Genomic DNA, 21957 nt, shown 5'->3' on the forward strand with positions numbered 1-21957 from the left:
AGCAGTGTGTGTTACACTCGATAGACAAAAGCCAGTAAAGAGACTGGAGCACTTGTGCGGATGTCACAGAGTGCACAACACATTGCACCTCGAGGAACTCTGCTCACCCTCCAAAGACATCATGGACATCTCCCCTGCCCTTTATAGCACCTCTGCAAACATCCATGGGTTGATCAGTAAACACACGAACTGTTAGTCATTGGTATTATAAGACAATGGTAAGTTGTCTTCTTAAAAGGCTCACACAAAGGTGATATGGAGACACAGGCTCTTTGTCTGCAAAACACTGCATTACAGCCTGATACAGACTTCAGAGACTCTGACAGAGAATTTACTGGGAAAGGTATATGGAAGTCAAATACTGCTACAGCATATTTAGGGATCTCTTTGTTTTAAAAACTTACTTTTTTCTCATGTTAAAAATACAAATCCAGCCTGGAATCTAAGGTCTAATTATGCTTTTTCTGCGTTCAAAAAATCACTGCTGATTGTTTATTTTCCTAGCAAATGATTTGTGTTTGTATTCAGGTGGTTAAACTTGGGCATTTAAATTCACAGACCATCTACTCTAACTCTCAGAAGTACTGAACACCGGTAACATTTCTCCAGGGGAACATTTTTGCAATGAAAAATGGCAGCTCTTGGAAAATGAGAGTTTTCATGCAAATATATTAATGAAAAAATATAATTTGAAAGTAGGAGCATGCAGAGATGTAATGCTGTACAAAGAATTTCCAAAGTTTGAGAAATAATGTTACAATTTATTATTATTTCTATTTTTTTTACATGTAGAAATTCCTGGATTTCAGCTCTTGAGCCACAGATGTGTGTTGACATTGTTACAACGGTAAGTGTAAACATGGGTTTTGTGAGTCAGGTAAAGAAAACACACTTTCCTCTCCTGATGAAAATTAATGAAAGGGTTTTTGTTAATAGCATTGCCGAATATTAAATATTTTGTAACAATTACTGAGTTTCTCTGTGGCAGAAATAAAGACTTTCTTGTCATCCTGACCATTCAGGAGGTTTTAGTGTAATAAAGACTCGCTAGAAAGAAAGAGCTCTTGGAAATCAACTCAAGGTCTGCAGATCACCTAAATACTGTTTCAGCAGGACTAGTTCTTTTTTTTACACATATTTTGTTGAAAATGTAATTCATATCCATTTGTTTGCAGAGTGATATTGTTTGGGTCCACACATGAAATAACTGCTAAAACATCAATTTTATTAAAACACCTCTGTGCTTGATAGAAATTAATTTTGTTGTTAATGTAATGCCTTTTTTATTTTAACCAGAGAAATAAGTAATATTATTGTTTATTTAAAATTAAACCTGTATAGGAATAGAGTCTGGTGGTTCCTTGTCAGAATCCCAACACCTCCGATACCTGATTCCAGAGATGATACTAAACAGACAGTAAGTACTGCTCTTGTTCCAAACAATTTTATTTCATAGCTGTGGACCTAAAATTGGCTTCAATTCTGCAAATACTTTCAAAGTGAGGAGCTACTCACAATTTTCAGGCACAGCCTGAAACACGGGAACGATCTTTCCTATGCAATACAAGTAAAGATTACAGTCACTCTACTGACAGCATCTCTCCAGATCTCACTGCTGCAACAAACTGCTTTGGCTCTTTGGTAATGTAGAATGAAGTCTTACAAGTCTTAATATGTAAATCAGGCTGTGCTATAGCTGAATAAGACTTTTAAATCTTATTCAGATTATTTAATAGTTTATGCACTACCAAATAATTTTCATTTTATTCACAGAAGGCTCCATCCTGAGAAATGATGAGTGCCACCCACATGGTTTCTTCTGATGTTTGTACCAAGGTGAGATCAGAACCTGCAGAGATCTGCTCAAAATGGTGGATTCAACATTGTTTTTCTCATTCTGGTAACTTTGCTCTTTTGAGATCTTTGGTGGTTAAGTAATTAAGGACAGATTCAGGAACACAGGAGAAAACCAGTTTTCTCCTACTTTATTAACATAACGGAAGTGTCAAACTAAACCTAAATGTTGATGGCATCCCACTGGAAGCCTTAAGGAATAAATAATGCTCTTTGCTTTATTAGCACTTAGTCATTTCCATTTCTGTAAGAATATGCAATGTACAGCTATTCTGGGACACTATATTGGCATGATTTGGTATAATCCTGCTATAGATGTCACTAGATAATGAATTTTGGAAAAAATCCCTGCGTTTTTGTTTCTTCTAAATCCTAAATGGTAACCATGCTATTTACATATGTATTAATAAGAGTTACAGCTTGGTTCAAACAAACCTTGACTTAAGCCATCCAGGCACACTTGCTTAGTATCCAGATTTTCCACCGGATCTCCTCTAGAAACTTCTCCAAAAGATGTCTGCCTTTCAAAAATGTTGTTGTTATTGTTAACCTGGCTCCCATTTTGCTTCATTAGCCTGAAAACTTCTGATTCCAAGTCTCGTATCTGAAAGAAATACAACACAATGTTACCCATAACACACACACACACATATCCATTAGAGATGGTTCCAGCACGACCCAGGAATATCAGACAGAATTGTCTCATTGTTCAAACATGAGAGTAAATACTACTCACACGAGCTTGTAAGCCTTGAACCTCTGCAAGATGTGCTTTCTCCAAATCTTCTATTTTCTTTCGTTCAGCTTCCTGGCGTTTGATGAAGTCAAGTTCTCTTGGGGGAAAAAAAAAAAAGATACATTTGCTGTCATCAAAGCAATCAGATTCAAACAGAAAACAAAATGATCTGATGTATCTTATGCTATGCATCAGAAAAATCTGTCCTTAACAAATAATTTATTACTAACCTAGTAATGAGTATGAAACTGCTATTAGGAAAAAACTGGACAATTACTTAGTTGAAGTGAATACACTAGGTGAAGATATTAAAATGGTAAGAGGAATTCTGTGGGGAGAAAAACCTCAGTTGTTCTAATTGATAATCAAAACAGTTAAAAACCAAACTTATTTTCATAATCTGTATTTACAAATGAAAACTGCTAGCTAGGTTTGTGCTGTTTTCTGTTGTAGGAAATGGAGAAAACCTGTTTTGTTAGGGTATGACTGCGTTTCTTCACAGAAAGGACATCCATAAGTTTCCAGGTACAAATCTAGTTTTCTAGTAAGCTCTAAGGAGATCTGTAGGGGATTTTAGGAGTCTGAGAAAGTTAAAAACAACTGACTAGACCTTTTACTAATATAAAGCAGAATAACAACAGAAAGGCTATCCAAGCTCATTCTTGCTGTTTTCCATATTTCTTTTTATTTTGAAAATCTAAGATGTTTGTGACAGAAAGCACACAATATGCCAGATGGTTCTGCAACAGTCACAAAATTCCAAGCTGTGTGATGACATTTTAACTATTTAAACCCCTTTTTAATGGGACAGTATATTCCAGTCTGCACTCCCAGTTGTCACTTGACAGTGCTGTATGGTTTTGAGTTTTCTTCTTTAAATGAGCACATTTCAGCAGAAAATGGAAACGCTCCTGCAAAAAAAAAACCACCAAAAAACAACAACTGCGGGGAATGTAAGCTGTTATAGAAATATAAGATGTTATTGCTCTTGCTAGCCAACAGGGAGAGGGGACCATATGAAACAGAGGGGCCAGGTAATCATCAGTTAGCTCAACTCAGCTCAAATATTCTTGGCATCTATGAGAAGAAAAATAAAACGTAAAATGTAACAGAACAATTTTCTTCCTGATGTTACATGAGAACATAGCAGGAGTGAATCCAGCTGACACAATACCAGTATAAATTGCTGCAACCTTGACAATCAAATGCTTTATTATGATTACTCTTTGTCGCTTGCTATCACATCATTGAGTTATTTAGTAACTTTCCAAGCTGGAATACTACAGACTAAGTCTTTAGTTATAGTATTTTTTGTCAGTAATACTAAATTAATACTTGAGCACTACTAACATTCTGCCATAATAAAGAGCTTATCTTTTTCATTAAGAAAAGGTGAAAAAATAGTGTTTACCTTTCAGGTGTTTAATAGTGAGTTTCATATTTCAAAATACATCACATATATGTTTCTTATCTGACCACTAAGTCATTTGCTGACCCTGGTGTAGACTGCTTACTTTTGCTGAAAATCCTTGATTAATTTCTTTGCCTTGTTATATTTCTTCTCCAGAGCCTGATACTGGCTTTGCGTCTCCTTGAGGTGCTCATTCACCGTGTGACACAGGGTTTGTGCCTCAATCCAGTAACTCTCTAATTTCATCATCCTTTCCTTATTCTCCTCAATGTTCTGCTGGAGCTGGGTCTTCTCCAATTCCCACCTCACCTTCTCATTCTCAGCAGTCTGCAGCTGAACAAAAGAGTGGAGATGCAGTCAGTAAAAAGCTGCAAAGCAGAGCCTAATAGTTCAGCATTAATTCAAACAACACAAACGGTGAAAATCCATGAATTAATAACTATAATAGTAATATGCTAGTAGTGGAAAGAGAAGAAAAGAGGCTGATACATATATAGGAAGGAAATAGAACCTTTGCTCTGTGTTCCAGTGCAGCCCTTATGCTTCTCTGCATTATACTAACACACTTCAAAATGTCAATAGTGGAGTATTCAGGCAAATTGTGGCATTAATCAGTAAGCACTGGGGATGCATTCTGCTCTGAGCATGTGGCTCAGGTGTTACAAAGCATTCACACACTTAAATAAAATGATGAAATTTTTATTTTGGGGAGAATCTGATTTCAAGGTTCTGTATTTGATTTAAGAACAATTTAGAAAGCAACAGGAGAGAAAGCCAATTGCAACTAATCTATCTGCTTTTTTACCCAAGTTAGAAATCCTACTGAATTCTTACAATGTCTGCTTTCCTGTCATAATCTTGCTTAATCTAGAAAGCCAGATAAAAGATGGAGCATAATTCAGAATTTAACATTGGGTCACAACTTAGAGTCTTTTTTCACTTAAGCGAGCGAGAGTTTTGCATCCAGTACTGAAACTATGCCAGAACTATTACGAGGACAAAGAGAATCTGTTACAAATATATTACTTTTGTTTTCTTTAAACTTGCTTAATGAGTTGTAAGGAGCCAATGTGAAAGGGGAAAACATGTCCTTGCTGTTGAAGATTTCAGGTGCTAATTCTGCCAAACACAGCCCTGTGTAACTCTATGACCAGCGCAGTTCCACTGATAGTTCCACTCTTTGGAACCAATGGAGCCTTATGACCTCTTCCAAGTGACCTCAGAGAAGTCTGAATTTTACTGCTGAGTTTATAGTAAATATTGTCTCCTTCACTAGATTGTTTTGTTACATTTTTTCATGTTAGGCTTCTCACTTCCCAAATGAAGCTAGCTATGGGTTTCAATGTTTGGTACTGGATAAAGGTAGGGTTGTTCAGCAGCTTCTATATTTTAGCTCCAGAATGTTTAGAAAAGAAAAAATGACTTAACATCACTGTTTACTGATCAAGACTGTTTAATTTGCTCTTGGCAGTTCTGCTAGCATCATGAATGATATGCACACAAAGAAAATAACTTGTTTTGCAGTTTTATCAGTAATATACCTAAACTAGCCACATCTTCTTCAGCTCTACTGAAAACACTAGGGAAAGAAGTCCAACATAAAAAGGTACAATAACCCGAGTCTTGCAAATGGATTTGCACAGATGAATGTTTACACCCACACATCATTGCCATCAAGTCAGTGGGGCTCGGCACAATCCCAAAGGATTCACCGTGTGGCTCCGATTCCTAGACAGGAACTGGAAAGAAAGATTTCTGACTTTCTGAACTGGAACAATACAACAGAAATTGTCCTTACAGAAAATAGTTGCACTTTGAATTTGTTTTTAATGATAATTTATACAGATTTGACAAACACTATGCAAATACATGGTGGGTGCAAATGTTGCTAGTAACAATCTAAAATCTTTTTCTGAAGTACAATTTTCTCTTCTTTTTATTTCCTTTATAATAAGAGAAAGATGTCATTATAAAACCTAATATTACTCAACAACTGAATTATCAGTTGACTTCTCATAAAGGTTATCCTAGTACAGAAAATACTATTCCTTTTTATTGCTATAGCAAATTCAATCTAACAACTAGCAACCGATTGTGAGATAATGTTTTCTGTTAAATTGGGAAGGTTTTTCCTTTCTAGAGTATCTTTTAAAGAATACTGCAACAATATGAAACAGCACCTTTTCGTTCTGTGCATAAAAAGCAATTTCTATTAAATACCTTTAAATAATTTAGAGAGTTTTTTCAAATGTCAAAAAAAGGAAACTACCATAAACAGGAAACTTTAACATCGCTGGTAAATAAATAACCTACTAACTTAGACTTGAATATTCAATCCAAATATAATTTAAAAACCTGAGAAAATGCATTAGAATTGTAAAATTATAAATCTGCCATTTAGTCATTATGATACCCCTTAAAACGTACGTTTAATCGAAGCTACATAAGTTGGCAGTTTCTCTGAATAGCAGCACTTAAGATTTTTGTTGAAACTTGGAATAAAGAATATACACTGAGACAAGGTTTAGCTGAGCTCCTGTGCTTCTTAAGCAGCCTTTAATAAAAATGTTGACTTCTCCATCCACATAAAGATACACATGTTCAGATCTGATTTTGCACAAGAGGAAAAAAAAAGCATGTATGAACCATATATTGATTCTTACCTTTGTCTTCAGCTTCTGAATTTCAGCTTCTGTAACTGCATGTTTGATTTGCAACTAAAATTGAAAATATAAAATAAACAAGTCACAGACAGTACTCCAATATTTTTAAAGCCTGTGCTGCAAGTTGAATACCTTTTACATAGCAGAAGGCCTTGAAGAGTGCTGCACTGCAGTAGATTGTAAATTAAAATGTCTAGCTTGCAAAATGACTCAGTCTGTGCAACCTAATTAAAGTTAGGATGCCGTCTAACCACTCATAATTTCAAATCAGAACATCCAATCTGTTTAGAAAAACCAAATGTCTTCTGCTTATAAAAAAAAAAGGAAAAAGATGTTATCCTGCTGGGCTTTGCTCTCCTCTGATGTGAATGTGAAATACGTCCCAGTGCTGCCAGGAAGTCCCATCGCATTGATAAAAGCAGGCACAGTACAAAAAAGCAAATATGGAAATAAGCGATTTAACAACTCAGGAAGTCAGGAAAACCTTGAGGGAAAATTCCACACATTTATTTCATGCAAGAAAAATGATAAACTGATGCTATCCTTCTCCACCATTAGTTGGAATTATCTGCTCAAGCTAGCTAATCTCAATTGAGAGCGGTTACATGGGGAAACCGTAAAAACCAGCAAACAGTATTCAAGCACACAAAATGATTGCAAGTAGATTAACAGACCAGGCAGGGCACTAAAGGTTGTAGTTACATTATAAAGCAGCGTGCCACAACAGCAGTGGATCTGTACAGTGAAAGGGTCAGTGTTGAGGACTTTGCATCCACCTGCACACTTTCCAGGGGAATTTCTTTTGGACTAACCTACATTAGCCTGATCCTGTGGAGCGAATACTCCTTAGCTCTTTGTACGTATTAGGAAAAGCCGAAATCTTTAGTTTTACCCCAAAGGTCTGCATTCACAGGCTTCAAGAACACTCTGAAGAACAAATCAGACCACAGCATAACCCTAATACAAGTGGAAATGAAGATGCACACGCACCCAATCCTGCTCTGCACCCAAATCCCTGCTGCTCTATTTTTTAAAGCAGGCAGCATGGACAAACTTCTGACAGGCCTCAAAACCATTATCTAATACACTGTTTAATCTGAATCAGTGACTTTGGGTGTTGTTGGGTAAGGAGTTGACGGCAAGGGCAAAACCTGAATTACAGCCTTAGCTGTCAGTGACAAAGTCTTTGTCCATTATTTATGAATACCAGGAATAGCTATGCAAACACATGCTTTACATGGGGGTTACTTCTTTTACAAGACTAATGGGAGCCTTTGGGAATAGTGTATATTGAGCTAATGGAGTACGTGAGGCAGCTGTACTGAACCAGAAGTTATCATCTGTGGTGAAGCAATGGTCACGTTCTTGAAAACCAGGCTGTTAGTGAAAAAACATAAAAATAATTCAAAAGAGAAGTTCTTCTGCAGGAGAAAAGTAATTTTCAAAATGGCAGAAGCCATCACAGAACTGATCAATAAAAGAATCTTTGAGAAAAGCAAAGCTGCTTTTGGAATTCCCTTTTCATGGAGCCTCTTGCATGCACTTCTTGTGGCATGTGAAATGCCCATTCTCAGATGCAGTCGGGTTTGCAAGTCAGTCTTACCTGAGCTAGTGAATAAACCTAGTCCTTTCTTGTGGAGAATTACTGAATTTATGCTGGAAGGAATTAAGGAGACACTGATACAACCAGTTCCACCTCAGGAACAGTTTAGGAACACTGTCTCCAGAGGAGACTATAATAACTTCTAGTCCCCAGGATCATCTGCTACTTACACTCATTTTTTGACTTTGCATTGAAGATTTCTATCAATCTTCACATGCTCAGTGAGGGTAGATACAAGATTTCTTTTCAAATGAAGCCAGTCATTGAGTGGTGTTAATGGCAAGAAGCGGGTGGTGGTGCTACTCCACCCAGTAAACCGGGAAGCTAAGAAGGATATATACATTTCTGTAACTAACTAAACACAGTAGAGGAAACTAAGGAGATACTTCGATGAACATTTGCAAGAGGTTACTTGCAATTTTTGAGCTCCCTCATTCCAACCTCTGATCGACAATTTTCAGAGCTGAGGACTATTTTCTCCTAACATTCCATTTCTTTTGGCAGTGAAAAATTACAAAAGAATCACCTCAAAATGTATGGTGTGTATAAAGTGCCCAGGCCTTAATTCTGCTACCTCATTGTACTGGAGTGAGATGAAATCAGAGAAAGGATGGATGAGCTAGACTTTGCCCTTTGCAGAGTTAATAATGAAATCAAAAAGCCAAGACTCAGAGCCTCAGGCTACCTGCTTACAATCCATTCCCATCTCTTCTAAAAGCCCACACACCCATAAGCAGCACTTAAACAGCTTATTATTACATACAAATAATCTCCAAATTGTTGCATAAATGACAATCTGCTCAGGTACAGATGGTTTTAACAGTTATTTTTATACTCTGTTATTAAGTTAAAAAATGAATACTGAGCACCCAGTCAGATCATTGAATCAGTGCACAGCAGAGCAGATCCCACTGAGGCAGAAGAAAAAAGACACTTCCCCGCTGAACAGACAAACGTGTAGCTGGTCATCTACTTTCGTCTTTTCCTTTTTTAAAGAACTATTTATGCTTGCATAATACTAACACATTTATTGGTTAGACTGAACAACAGGCAAGGTCAACTGTTTGGCAATCAAATCTGGGCACTATAATTAAAAATTTTCAATCAAGTTTACTAATAGGGGTGCAGAAATACCTTACTCCATGTCCCACACGACAAATTCTTGGCAGTTACTCTTTTGCATTGTTATGGGGTTTAGTCAATGAAGCTGAAATCAAAGTGAATGAAGCTTCATTTTAACGAAGACATTTTGACTCATTTTTGGCACATTTCCTTCTGAAATATATATTGAAAAGCTGACTAATTTTTTTCAACACTATAAAACGTTTTATAAAAAATTGAGAAAATCATATAAAAATAGAGAAAATTAACTGAATTCACCTAATACCAAAAGGCAGGATGGAAAGTAAAGCTAGCAAATGTTAATATATCCAGAGTACACTGGGGAAAAAAGTACTCAATGGAATTTAATAATCTCCATGGCAATTTTAATGTATTCATTACATATTTTTGCATAATAATCCATTTTTCATATATTTCATTACAATATGAAATGTACACTTAATTCTTATATATGATGTCCCTTCTCCCCACAGATCTTGTCTCTCTTCAAACATCACAGCTAAAATAAAGCTTCTAGCTCTTTCTCTCAAAGCAGTTAGGGAAAAAATTAGGCCCATTTTCTGGTTTTAAAGCCAGGAAAACAAGACTTGCAGAAGTACTGCAATTCACCCATGTCCTGGGCTGCTTAAACCATGACACCCAGAAAAGCCCATCTCTCTTTTGACTTTCATTCCAGAACCAAGGCATTTCAAACAAGCGAGCTCTCAGAGCATGTGAGCACGTTTTTCATTGCAAAGACTGAATTCAACTAATTAGGTCAAACTATTATGCGTAAAGATTACGTCCAACCCACTTGTTTAATACTTTCCTTAATCTCTGGAGTAAGAACACGAAAGAACAGTTATTCTTTAAATACAATTCCAGAAAACACTGTGTGGGCTTTTGCAGCGTGATCATGAACAAGTCCTCTAGTGTTGAAAGAATTCGGGGCAAATACCAGGAAAAATACACACTCTCACTCTGTAGCAGCCAACAAAATGCAGCTGTGTACTGTTAAATACAGTTATTGAAACAAAAGTGGCATATTCCTAACAGCAGTAACTGTGTGGGTTACTGAAGAAGTCTGCTCTTCTGCAGCAGCGTTTTATGTTCTCAGGCTCTTGTCTGCACTTGACTTGGAGGACCCAAAGTCCCTCCACCTGATCTCTACACCAGTGGTTTTAGGCCATTACATAAGACAGGTCAGCAAAAGAGCTTCAAGACAGTTTGGACATGCTGAAATATGGCAACAGCCCAAGGTGATGGAAACTCTATTCAGGCATAGTTTGACAGGTAATCTAGTCAAAGGTGAGGGTTCTGCCCATCACTGTATCTATGGTTTGCACAGCCCTGGTACACTGGCATAATCAGAATGGTAGTGTTTGAGAAAGTATCACTATGTATGATGCACAGTATTAGAAAATGAAGTTAACTGTTCTGCTAATTTGCTTAAGAGCCTGGAACTTGAAATACAGAGCGAGAAAATTATTGGTAAAATAAAAAACTTTCAGGAAACAACAATGAATAACAGTACGCATCCAAAGGCTGCAAAAGGTATCTGCACAAAAGGGTTAAGACTGGTTGCTCATTGACTGATTCCTTTTCATACATTACTCCCACTAGAGAGTAAGATATACTTACAGAAGATAAAATATCTGGTTTGAATGGAGGGAAGGGGGGAGGACAGGGGAAGAAGGATAAAATGGGCAAAGGTTCTGCTGCTCAAATCTCCTATTAGGTTCTGGATACTTTCCATATTCCTGTATTTAAAATGTTCTTTGTTGTCATTACCCAGCCCATCACTGTGGGCTTAGAAAAAGCCAACTGTTTCATGTCTTTATTTGCATCAGAATTCAGGAAAGCTCACAAATAAAGCACATCAAAAGCACAACCTAAAATATGGAAGAAATATTTCTCAGTACTTTGTCATGTTAAGTTATATGAATTCAACGACTGCAATGAACACCAGTGACTCAAGCTCCAGACAGTACCGGTGGATGCTATACAAACTCTGTAAGCGCAGAATTTAATACAACACCAGCTTGAAATATGCCAGCTTCCCCAATACAGCATCTTTCTAAACACATGGCCAAACATATGATGCTGTTGTACACTGACAAGTCGCTACGTAATGGTACAGGATGAGCTCCACATGTCCCTTTTCACTGAAATTTAGATTTGATCTTTGGTTTTCCTGATCACTTTTGACTGGAATCTTACAAAACAAGAAAAAAGAAAAAAACAAACAAAAAAACCCCAAATAAATAACAAAAAAAACCACCCCAAAAGCAGCAGTCTGTGAACAGTGAATTAACTTGTACTCTGTCTTCCTGGTCACAAAATGCAAACTAAGTGCTGAAGGCAGACTAACTTCTCTACCGAAAACTAATTATCAATTACCCTCCATCAACACAGTAGTCACCTGAAATCTGATGCTAAAAAAATCTGAACAGTTCCATTTCTTTTAAGCAGAACTTTTGAAGTCATTCAAAAGTACTGAATATACGAACAGCTAGAAATCAACTCTCATTTTCAAGAGAAAAGACAAGCACTGAGCAATGGGATAACTAGAAATCTAATTCCAGTGAGATATTTCAGGAATATTTTCTGGTCTATAGCTTACCTCTTTGAATTTGTGAGCAAGCTTGCTGGTGTCCACGTCACTCGGGGAGAACATGTCATCATTTTCAGGGAGATCGAACACTTCAATAGCCATGTCACCTCCTGGAAGGACAGGTCCCATGTCGTCATCTTCTTCATCTGTGGCATATTCCCCTGTCTTAATTTTATAGCATTTAAGAAATTCCAGTTATCCTCTTATTAGGCAGAGACTGTTCAAAAAGTAATTAAGCTACCGTGCAAACACAGTACACTGCATACAAAAAAGGTTATCTATTTCTCTGGCTATAATCCCAGTGCTTATGAATTCTACCAGACAAAATACAACTCCACAGTAGCTATTTCAGAATAGTAAGAGAGAGAAGACAGGGTCTTAAGCATGACTGTCTCTGTATTCAATGGTTTTCACCCTTTTACAAGTGAGGCCTGTTTTCCATAGGAAGACCTCTCCAAATTCATCTCAGAGTTAGCAATGAATCTCTTCCAAACAGAAATAAAAGCAGAGCAGGACTGACAGGATCTTGATTAGTCTTTTGCAGTTTGGAGGAAGTAACTCTTCAGTGATATCCCATGGTGAATTTGAAAATCAACTGGTTTGTTCTTTATAAACAAATCAACAATAGAAAAGTCACATTCTCACAGACAACAGCAGGAAAAAGAAAACTCGAGTGCCAGAGACAAGTTCAGAGACTGATGTCAGTTTTTACTGAATTTTTAAGCTGAATAAGGAGCTGCTTCTAGCTAGTTTTAAACAGCAAATGCAGGTGTTTCTTGGGCTCTTAAACCATGAGATGTGAACAATTTGTTGACAAAACAGGATTTTAAAAAATCATAATTTAAAATCAGTATCTCAAGATAAAATAAAAAGATAATATTGAAAAGAAAAAGCCTGCAATATTAATCCCCAAGTTGCCTAGACAATCATTTGCACAGACACCTGTGCTCATCTCTGCCCATGCCGAACGTGGCTGGGTACCACTTCACTTCAGCAGGGCTCCCTCTGGAAGCCAGAGTACATCATGTACAGATCACAAACAGCCTGCTGGCTGTGCAAAAATAGTATAAAGCAAACACTTCCCTCAGGGCCACATCTGGATTTATAAAGCTTGGGACTCAATAAATACATGGAAAAGGAAGGGCGGGGGAAGGGGTGCAGTCCTTCTCATGTTTAGACAGTAATAACACCAAAATTTGACAAAGCTACTCAAGTTTTTGTTTCAGTTCCCAAGATGACACGTAATATCGTTATCAGAAGTATATTCCCAATAGCACCAGGATTATCTATTAGTGTCATTTTTTGTCAAAAGAACTTTTAAAAACAACATTTAAGAACTCAAATGTCCGAACAACAGTTTGAATCTCAACTTCCTACCTTAATTTAGTTTCCCAGCTGTTGTTTAGACTTATGTGAATCTCCCCCAACTAAAAAGCAGTGCATGGAAGCATGTAAGCCCAGGTGCACAAGTAGACATAGAGAAGTTATATGTATGCACCCAATAGGATGGTATACTTGCAATAAACCAGCACCATTTCTTGGACAAATAGCATATAAATCATAAACAGTTTGGGTTGGAAGGGACCTTTAGAGATCATGAAAAATCTATATTCTCCTCACTAAAGTTTTAAAAAGCAAAGAAAGGCAAACCGCACAGAAAGCACAGAATGAGTTAGTAAAATCTTCTGATGTTAAAAGAACCATCAAAAAGAAGGAAGTCACCAACATGCACAACTTCCATATATAAACATCACTGTTAAGGTGAGCCACTTCTTAGGACAGCTATCTCTATCTCTATTCTATATTCTCCAATGACATATACAGTTACAATTTATTTTACATACTTCACATCTACCAAAACTAAGAGCCTGAGTAGCCTTCAGCAAAAAAAAAAAAAAAGTTAACAGCTGATTTTGCTTCTTCTTTCCTTATTTGAAACAGAAGCAAAAGAACACACAATCCATCTCACTGGAGTTTTCAGGCATGTTAGCGTACAACTAAACACTGAAATTAAATTGATCATTCGGTATGTGTAGATCTCACACACACAAATTTCTTCTGTTATGTTACACTTGTAGTAACTTCTGTTCCTATTTTATTTCCCATGGCTATGTGCAGTTACTGTCTAAATGGAAAATTAGGCTGCTAACTCTCCTGGCTTTTTCCAGGAGCACGTATCACTGTCTTCACACACCATCAGGGCGGTGAAAAGCGGAACAACTAACTCAAAAATCCCAGTGAGATTTCAATGAAATGAATTATTGTGGGGACAAAATACTAGCCCAATCCATGTACTGCCAATTTTACAGTCACTTCTCTGAAAAAAAACAACCTATTTAGGTGGTACACAACTATCATTTCTACATGAAAAAAATCATCTTGGCAGGTCCATCAGCAGTGGCAAGGAAATCTCTGAAGTATGCGAAAGGAGGCAAAATAGGGTCATTAACTAGCAAACTTATACCCGGCTTATGTAAAAAAACAAGATCAGCTACATGTGCATTTAAAAAGAATAAATTAGTATAATTAAAAATTCTAATTAGATTTTCCACTTTTGGTAAAAAATAAATCAGATGAATTTAGTTAAAACTGTTCAACATCTTTGTCAGTGACACGGACAGTGGGATTGAGTGCGCCTTCAGCAAGTTTGCCGATGACACCAAGCTGTGTGGTTCGGTTGATACACTGGAGGGAAGGAATGCCATCCAGAGGGACCTTGACATGCTTGTGAGGTGGGTTGATGCCAGCCTCATGAAGTTTAACCATGCCAAGTGCAAGGTTCTACACCTGGGTCGGAGCAATCCCAGGCACAGCTACAGGTTGGGCAGGGAAGAGATTCAGAGCAGCCCTAAAGAGAAGGACTTGGGGGTGTTGGTCAATGAGAAAATGAGCATGAGGTGGCTTCAGTGTGCACTCACAGCCCAGAAAGCCAACCGTATCCTGGGCTGCATCAAAAGGAGCGTGACCAGCAGGTCAAAGGAGGTGATCCTGCCCCTCTACTCTGCTCTCATGATATCTCACTTGGAGTATTGCGCGCAATTCTGGTGTCCTCAACATAAAAAGGACATGGAACTGTTGGAACAAGTCCAGAGGAGGGCCACGAGGATGATCAGGGGACTGGAGCACCTCCTGTATGAAGACAGGCTGAGGAAGTTGGGGCTGTTCAGCCTGGAGAAGAGAAGGCTGCATGGAGACCTCATAGCAGCCTTCCAGTATCTGAAGGGGGGGCTATAGGGGTGCTGGGGAGGGACTATTCATTAGAGACTGTAGTGATAGGACAAGGGGTAACAGGTTAAAACTTAAACAGGGGAAGTTTAGATTGGATATAAGCAGGAAGTTCTTTACTGTTAGGGTGGTGAGGCACTGGAATGGGATGCCCAGGGAAGTTGCGAATGCTCCATCCCTGGTAGTGTTCAAGGCCAGGCTGGACAGAGCCTTGGGTGACATGGTTTAGTGTGAGGTGTTCCTGCCCATGGCAGGGGGGGTTGGAACTTGATGATCCTAAGGTCCTTTCCAACCCTAACTATTCTATGATTCTATGATCCCTCTAAAGACTTACACTAAAGAAAAGTACAGCATACAAAAAGAAAACCAAACACATATGAAGGAATAGGTTATACTGGGGAAAAATTCAAGAGCCGGCAATACTCTCCTGGCCTCCAGAGCCTAACTGTTTGAAGACAGTCATCAGGCAGCCAAAAATGAACACAAAGGAAAATCTTGCTTCAAATTGTACATAATGTGTGTCCGTGGGCACAGTCATTTTTGCTTCAATTAATGCAAAAAGTAGTCATCAAAGCAAAGCACTGCAGTTTGCTCAGGTAAACAAGACAGCAGGATTACACAAACACATTACAGAACACGGAAATAAATGGGACTTTTGCTCTCGTTTTCAAAAGAAAGCGATCTGATCTTGCAATCACATGAAAGACAAATTACAGGTTCAAAAGAACCAGTCTGTGCTTTAAGGAAATATATGTCATAAACTACATGAAACACGCTTTCCCTGAAAAAATTCTCTGCTGACTTTTGTTTCACCAGAAACTACGAAAAGGTTGCTCACACCCTGCACCAGTAAGCTTAGAATGGGAAGGTCAGTGTTTTACTAGGAGCAGCAAGGCACAGACAAGAGTTATTTTGTTTCAAAACAACAAAGCCTTGTGAGGTGAGTTGTTATTGTAGCTGCCTGAGGTTCCTTGCAATACATTTTGCTTTCTCGGGTGACAACAACAGTAACACTTTTTTTACTCGAAAGTCAGTGAAAACTTACATGTTCCTGAAGGAAAACCTCGGACTCTTCAGTCTGTATTGGTGAACAAAATTCATCCATGCAAAAGATCTATTTCTCCTTTCAGTAGTACCTAGGGCTTAAGCTCATCCAACCCACAGCAATAACTTCTGTTATTAGCCATTCAATTTTCCTATATGCTATTACAGCTAATAGCATGAAATTATCTTTATTAGCACAAAATGCAATTCCCCACTTTAAAGGCAAAATGGGTAACTCACATTGTTTAGCTGCCTTGTAAATTCTTGAAATGGGCCTAACACACCCAAGCGGAAAGAATGAGCACCAGCACCAGTCAGAATAATGCAGACAGACCTCCCCCAAATCACCATAACAAAGACTGCATCAAGATAAATGCTTTGTTTGTGCTGAAACTCTCCAAAATCAGGGAACACCACTGCAAGAACTATAGAAATAACTCAAGCCTGCATCTTCATTCGATTTTTTTCATGGCTTTTACTTAATATAGTGGTAAAAATTATATCAACCATCACTTTTACAAGAGTGCTTCATATTAATGATGTTGGAAAAGTACTCTCTGAGAGATTTTGTTTAACAAATGTATTCTTTGGGGTTAGATGTTCAAACAAATTGCAACGTGTGTGTCAAGATTTTCTTGAGTGGTTCTAATGTTGCTTTGGTCTAAGAATATCCTGATAAATAACAATGAAGAGTTAGAAAATATTCAAATTACTATTAGTGATATTAAAATACATTAAAATGTCACTTGCATAAAACTGCTTGTCTGTGGCCACAGAGTGAATAGAATTCTGTGATACATTACTAATTTCACACCCTGCAACAGTGTGCAGCCTGCAGGGTAACAGGTCATCTGCTTTATGTGGCTTCTTCCATTCACTGTAGAACATGGAGAAGATAATACCACATTCAAATCAGAATTCCAAGGAATGGCAGAATTTGACTAAAATGTGCCCAGAACACTGTGTTAACACAGGGGTGTCAAAGGTTTCTGTCAAGGATACAGATTTAGGTCATACTTAATACACTAAGTAGGAAATACAAAGATAGTACCTACTTCAAAGCCTTTTTGTTTTCTGACAGAATACTATAAATTAAAAAAAATGTGGGATTTCAGGAGCTGGTGATGAGCAAACTCTGCAGCAGGTTATCTAGGGGTAGTACCTGAAACAACATACTGTCCAGCTTTACTGTAGTTAGCACAAACTCATCTGGAAATGCCAACGCTGCCTACCCTAAGTAGTACTTGAGAAATAAGTGATACTCTGGGCTCTGTGTGTTCTGTGGGAGCTCAAGAGCACATTGTGAGCTATTGCACATTTACCCTGCTTGTCTTTGCCCACTGTGGGCATCTCTTTAGTGTTTGTCAGTTCTATACAAGGTTCTTTTGTTTGTTTGCAAAGATTTAAATGAAAGAGCATCTGAAAGCATCCTGCAACCCTGTGAAAATCTGCAGCCCATGCTAACAGCAGACTCTGAAGTGCAAGGATGCAGGGCATTTATATAGTAAATAATGTTTCTTTCGGGATCACTTATGTAGCAAATGATGTATTTTTCTGGAAACACTATCTGTATTAGTATGAAATTTCCCCAACAAAGAACTGTCATGTAACATTCCTGCAAGGAAATAGAATGAGGAGTTACAGCAGGCTAACAAGTTTTTCTTAGTGTCTGACTCAAGTCCAGAGCACACTGGCTCGCAGAAGTCAAAATTGTTTCAATAATGCTGCTATTTTAAAGAACACAGATCCTTCTCAAATAGCTAGACCCTGCTTGGGCTATGATGAAGACTGTTCTAAGTTTCAAAACAGAGGTAATCCAGCCAGCTGGTGGCACAGCAAAATAAAACACCAGGACTTGCAAATGCCTGGCACATGTTCTCTGGCTGTGATTTGACCAGCTCTACCAAACACAGTCAGATGAAGTGACTGCAGGACACAAACACAGATCACGGATTTCCTGCTCTGGAAACCTGGTATGCTATTGCTGTCTTCGTGGTAAAGCCTCTGAGGCTCGACAGCCTCAATGGAGGGTTGAATAAAGATCATTTTCTTGTTTATTTATGCAGCTCTGTAGCTGGAAATCTATGTTACCATATTTTAAAAGCTGCCTGCAAATGAATAGGACAGTTTGATAGCTCTGAGACTAAGCAACTCCTGTATAATTCTGTGCCACTCAGCAATCCAAATATTCCTGAATTTCATGCACTCAGAATCACTATCACCTCGAGGAAATGGACTTGAAAGAGTAGGGGATTTTGTACATTTGTGGATATTCATTCAGATACTGTAAACTGAGATTTTCTTGCCCAAAAGATGCCCTGCCTACCAGAGTCAAAGAACACGGGGCTGGCAGTGGTGTGTGTTGTACAGCAACACAAACCCAGCCATGTTTGCCCCCACAGAGCAAGGTGAGCACAAAGTGTAATGCTCCTATTTGACAGTAAATGGAGTAGAAGTGCTTGTGGTGACCAAAATGTTTTTGAACTGCATCTAATGTGCATTAGATTATAGCTTCCATTATATCAATTGCCTGGGAATGGTGCAAGTTATGTGAGTTTACTTGGATGGCAGGAGACAAAAAGAAAAAAAATCCAAATCTGTGATGAGTTGTGAGAATTCTCTTGTCCCAAAGGCTAGAGGGGGTTGTCTCTTCTTGGTAGAATTCCTTCAAGAAATTAGTTAAGATTTTTAATTTTAATTCTAGACTCAACAGAAGCTAGAAGACTTGCATGCTTGTATGGTTTAAGGAAGGAACAGAGAGGATATGGATTTTCTGGCCTTCATGGTTTTGCACAGCACATACACATATGCATCCCTAACACAGACAAGTATGATTTTATTTATATGAATTAAATATGCACCTATGACAGGATTTATTTTAAAACATATAATATTTTTATTTTTAGCATCAGTAATATTATTAATATTAAAGTAAGTGAAAGCACCACTGGGGCTAGATAGGACTTTTACTTAGTCTTCTGGGACACCTGTTCTGACCAATTGCTAGTTCAAACTCTGAGTGTATGCTGATTTTATCCCAGAGTATCGCTTTTCCTATTTCACTGCTTAGAAGCCTTGTCTCAGTACCTAATGGAAAATGAAACTGAAATAAATGCATAGCATAAATTCTCTATCATCATCCCTTCTCTATTGCCTCCTTCCATAAAAAAAAACACAAAGTCTGCCCCAGGACAAAAGCACACCAATACATGGAGTCTGGCAATTTGCATAAAATTATGTAAGATAATGAAAAATGAAGGTGGTATGTTTGGTCTATGTGGAAGGGGTTTGTTACAACACCTGCCTTTTACCTTAACCCAGCAGATAATTGAGGGTATAACACAGACAGTAGTCTCTGAAAAAGTTCTCTCATGAATCTTTTCAACTATCTTGGTATTTAGGTATATTGGGAGTTTTCAGAGAACAGAAAGAAATAATAGAATATTTACTGTATAAAGTTGATAGTTTCAAAACCTTTGTACTGGGACATCAGACACTAATTGTGAACATCAATCTATCCTGTGGAGTATCTGTTCACCCAGAAGTAAAAAGCAAGAGTGTGGAAGGAGGGCTCTTACCTGGATTTCTTGGAGTATTTCTTAATGTTCTGAATTAAGAAGAACATAAGTTCTTCCAGGAAAAAAAAAAAAGGCCTAAAACTTCCTCAACCCTTTAAAAGTTAGAAGTGACTTTTACCAGCTTTCACAAAAACTACTGTTTCAGAAGCCAACTTTATTCCCTTATTTCAGAAAAGCATATGCCTTGAGAGGAAGAGCAATGATTACAGCAGCACTGACCAATTTGCTATTTGCTCTTCCGTAACAAAACAAGTATTTTAAGTTCATGTGGAAAACTTCTCAGTAACTTTGTTCTTCAAATAAGATTCACCATCAAAATCTGTAAAAATCAGCAGCAGAGGTAATGGAGAGGGCCAGAAGCTGACCTCTGAGTGACAATTAAAAAGAAGGAATTAGGAACAGAAAATAAAACATTAAAAAAAGAAGAAATAGTGAAGTGTTAATAGTCTGTTACCTCATCATCATCTGCATCATACTGTGCATAATGCTGCTCCAGCAGCTCTCTCTGGCGGCGTTCTTGTTCTAGAGTTTGGCTGATCAGCTGCGCAACCTCACTCACTTGTCCTGGTTTTTCCCTTCCGATTACAAACCTATACAAAATAGTAGTAAAAAAAAATTAGTCCTGTTGTTTTACCAAAGTTCTAGACATTTAGCTGTGTCTTGTACAGAGGGTGGCCTTTTCCTCCAAAGCTGTGATTGTTTTAAATGTGTTCTGTGGATGACATTCAAAAGAAAGGCACTACGTGCAAGACAAAGAGGGATCAGGCCATTAACAGTATTTACAGGAGGGTGAAAAAAGCAGTCAATACTAAAACCTTCACTCCAAATTTCAATAAAAAATATTCTCTGAACTTTACAGACACAGACCTAGAGCTGGGTCATTTTTAAAAAATATATCATCAATTCCATTCCCTTTAGAGCAATGCACTTCCTAGAAGACCTAACAGCATGGACATACGTCTGGCAGCTTGTAGCGAAAGGAATTATGTACCAGAGTGCACTCCTTTCCCTATCTTGACTTAGAAGATGTTTCTGAGCTTTTATATTTGCCTTCCTCCTGTCTGTAACAGAGAATCTATTTCCACATTTTTAAATCTGACAGACGCTATTTCCCTAATTTTAAGCTGCATTTAAATCCCTCTTTTATTTCATGAACTTCTGTTGCTAAGGAGCATTTTTCTTCACTGTTAGCTATTGCTGAACACTGTGAGCACATTTTTTTTTGCTTAACAAAAGGCAAGGGAAGTGCTTCTTCCTTGGTTGGGGTGTACAAGACTGCTTCCTAGTCTTGCTTTCAGCAACTGCAATTCAGACTTGGCTTGGATTGTAACAATTCTTTTCAGCACAGTGGCATAACCATAATTAGATATTTTGCTATCTATAGTATGAATGATAAACACCCATTATACAGTACCAACATACTGTAAACTACTGAACAAAAGCACAATTTAAAGACATCAAAATGAAGGAATATTTTCTTAGCAGGCTAGAAAGACAATTAGGTAATTACCGGTGAAAAAAGCATTATGCGGAGCTGAAAAAAAAAGATGACACTGAGATACTGCATATGGTAGATTATTTGTCTCCACAACATTTGGTTCAAATTGTGAATTTAATTTATTATTGGAATGAGAGGTAGAAATGTGCATTATATCCCATCTAAGAAAATGATTTTCATTAGTACTGCTTATCGCTGTTGAAGTCATTTGGGATTTGGCATTCATGTGTAAACCAGCTTCCCATGAGTGGATGACCCTTGAGTCCATTTCCTATGCCAAACAATTTGTCAGACTCTACAGAACACAATTCGGAGATTATTTCAACATCATCAAAATACCCAAGTCAATAATTACTTCCAAAAGGATAAGAAAGGTGACAGTGAGTGACTGCATTTGATATAACAACACAAAGTGCTCTGAAAATATTTGCAAGGAAGTCTCTTAGCTTAAACGCATTTATAGAAAATACAGCAGAAATTAGAACTAAATCAAGGAAATAACATCAGCATTTTAATCCTGATCAAAACAGATCATGGTCTGGCACTCACATCCTACTATTATGCAATATGACATTGATTCTCAATAATGATAAAGACCTTGGGCTGAAAGAAAAAGAATGTTTCTTCATG

At 37.7% G+C, this 21957-nt stretch overlaps 1 protein-coding gene across 4 annotated transcripts in view; it reads right to left on the minus strand.

Moving 5' to 3' along the window:
* The window catches only part of PPP1R9A (protein phosphatase 1 regulatory subunit 9A), a 133861-nt gene that overhangs the window by 21976 nt on the left and 89928 nt on the right, over positions 1-21957 (minus strand). For all 4 annotated transcript variants that reach the window (XM_057432586.1, XM_057432585.1, XM_057432584.1 and 1 more), the window contains exons 5-10: positions 20284-20419; positions 11992-12147; positions 6665-6718; positions 4105-4334; positions 2591-2687; positions 2290-2458 (exon numbers count right to left, since the gene is read on the minus strand). In XM_057432586.1, coding sequence (XP_057288569.1) covers positions 2290-2458; positions 2591-2687; positions 4105-4334; positions 6665-6718; positions 11992-12147; positions 20284-20419 — 842 coding nt within the window. The remainder of the gene's footprint in view (positions 1-2289; positions 2459-2590; positions 2688-4104; positions 4335-6664; positions 6719-11991; positions 12148-20283; positions 20420-21957) is intronic.

Source organism: Pezoporus wallicus, unplaced genomic scaffold (assembly GCF_028554395.1).
Source record: "Pezoporus wallicus isolate ANWC-B61680 ecotype Strahan unplaced genomic scaffold, APGP_CSIRO_Pwel_v1 scaffold_2584, whole genome shotgun sequence".
Classification (NCBI taxonomy): Eukaryota; Metazoa; Chordata; class Aves; order Psittaciformes; family Psittacidae; genus Pezoporus; species Pezoporus wallicus.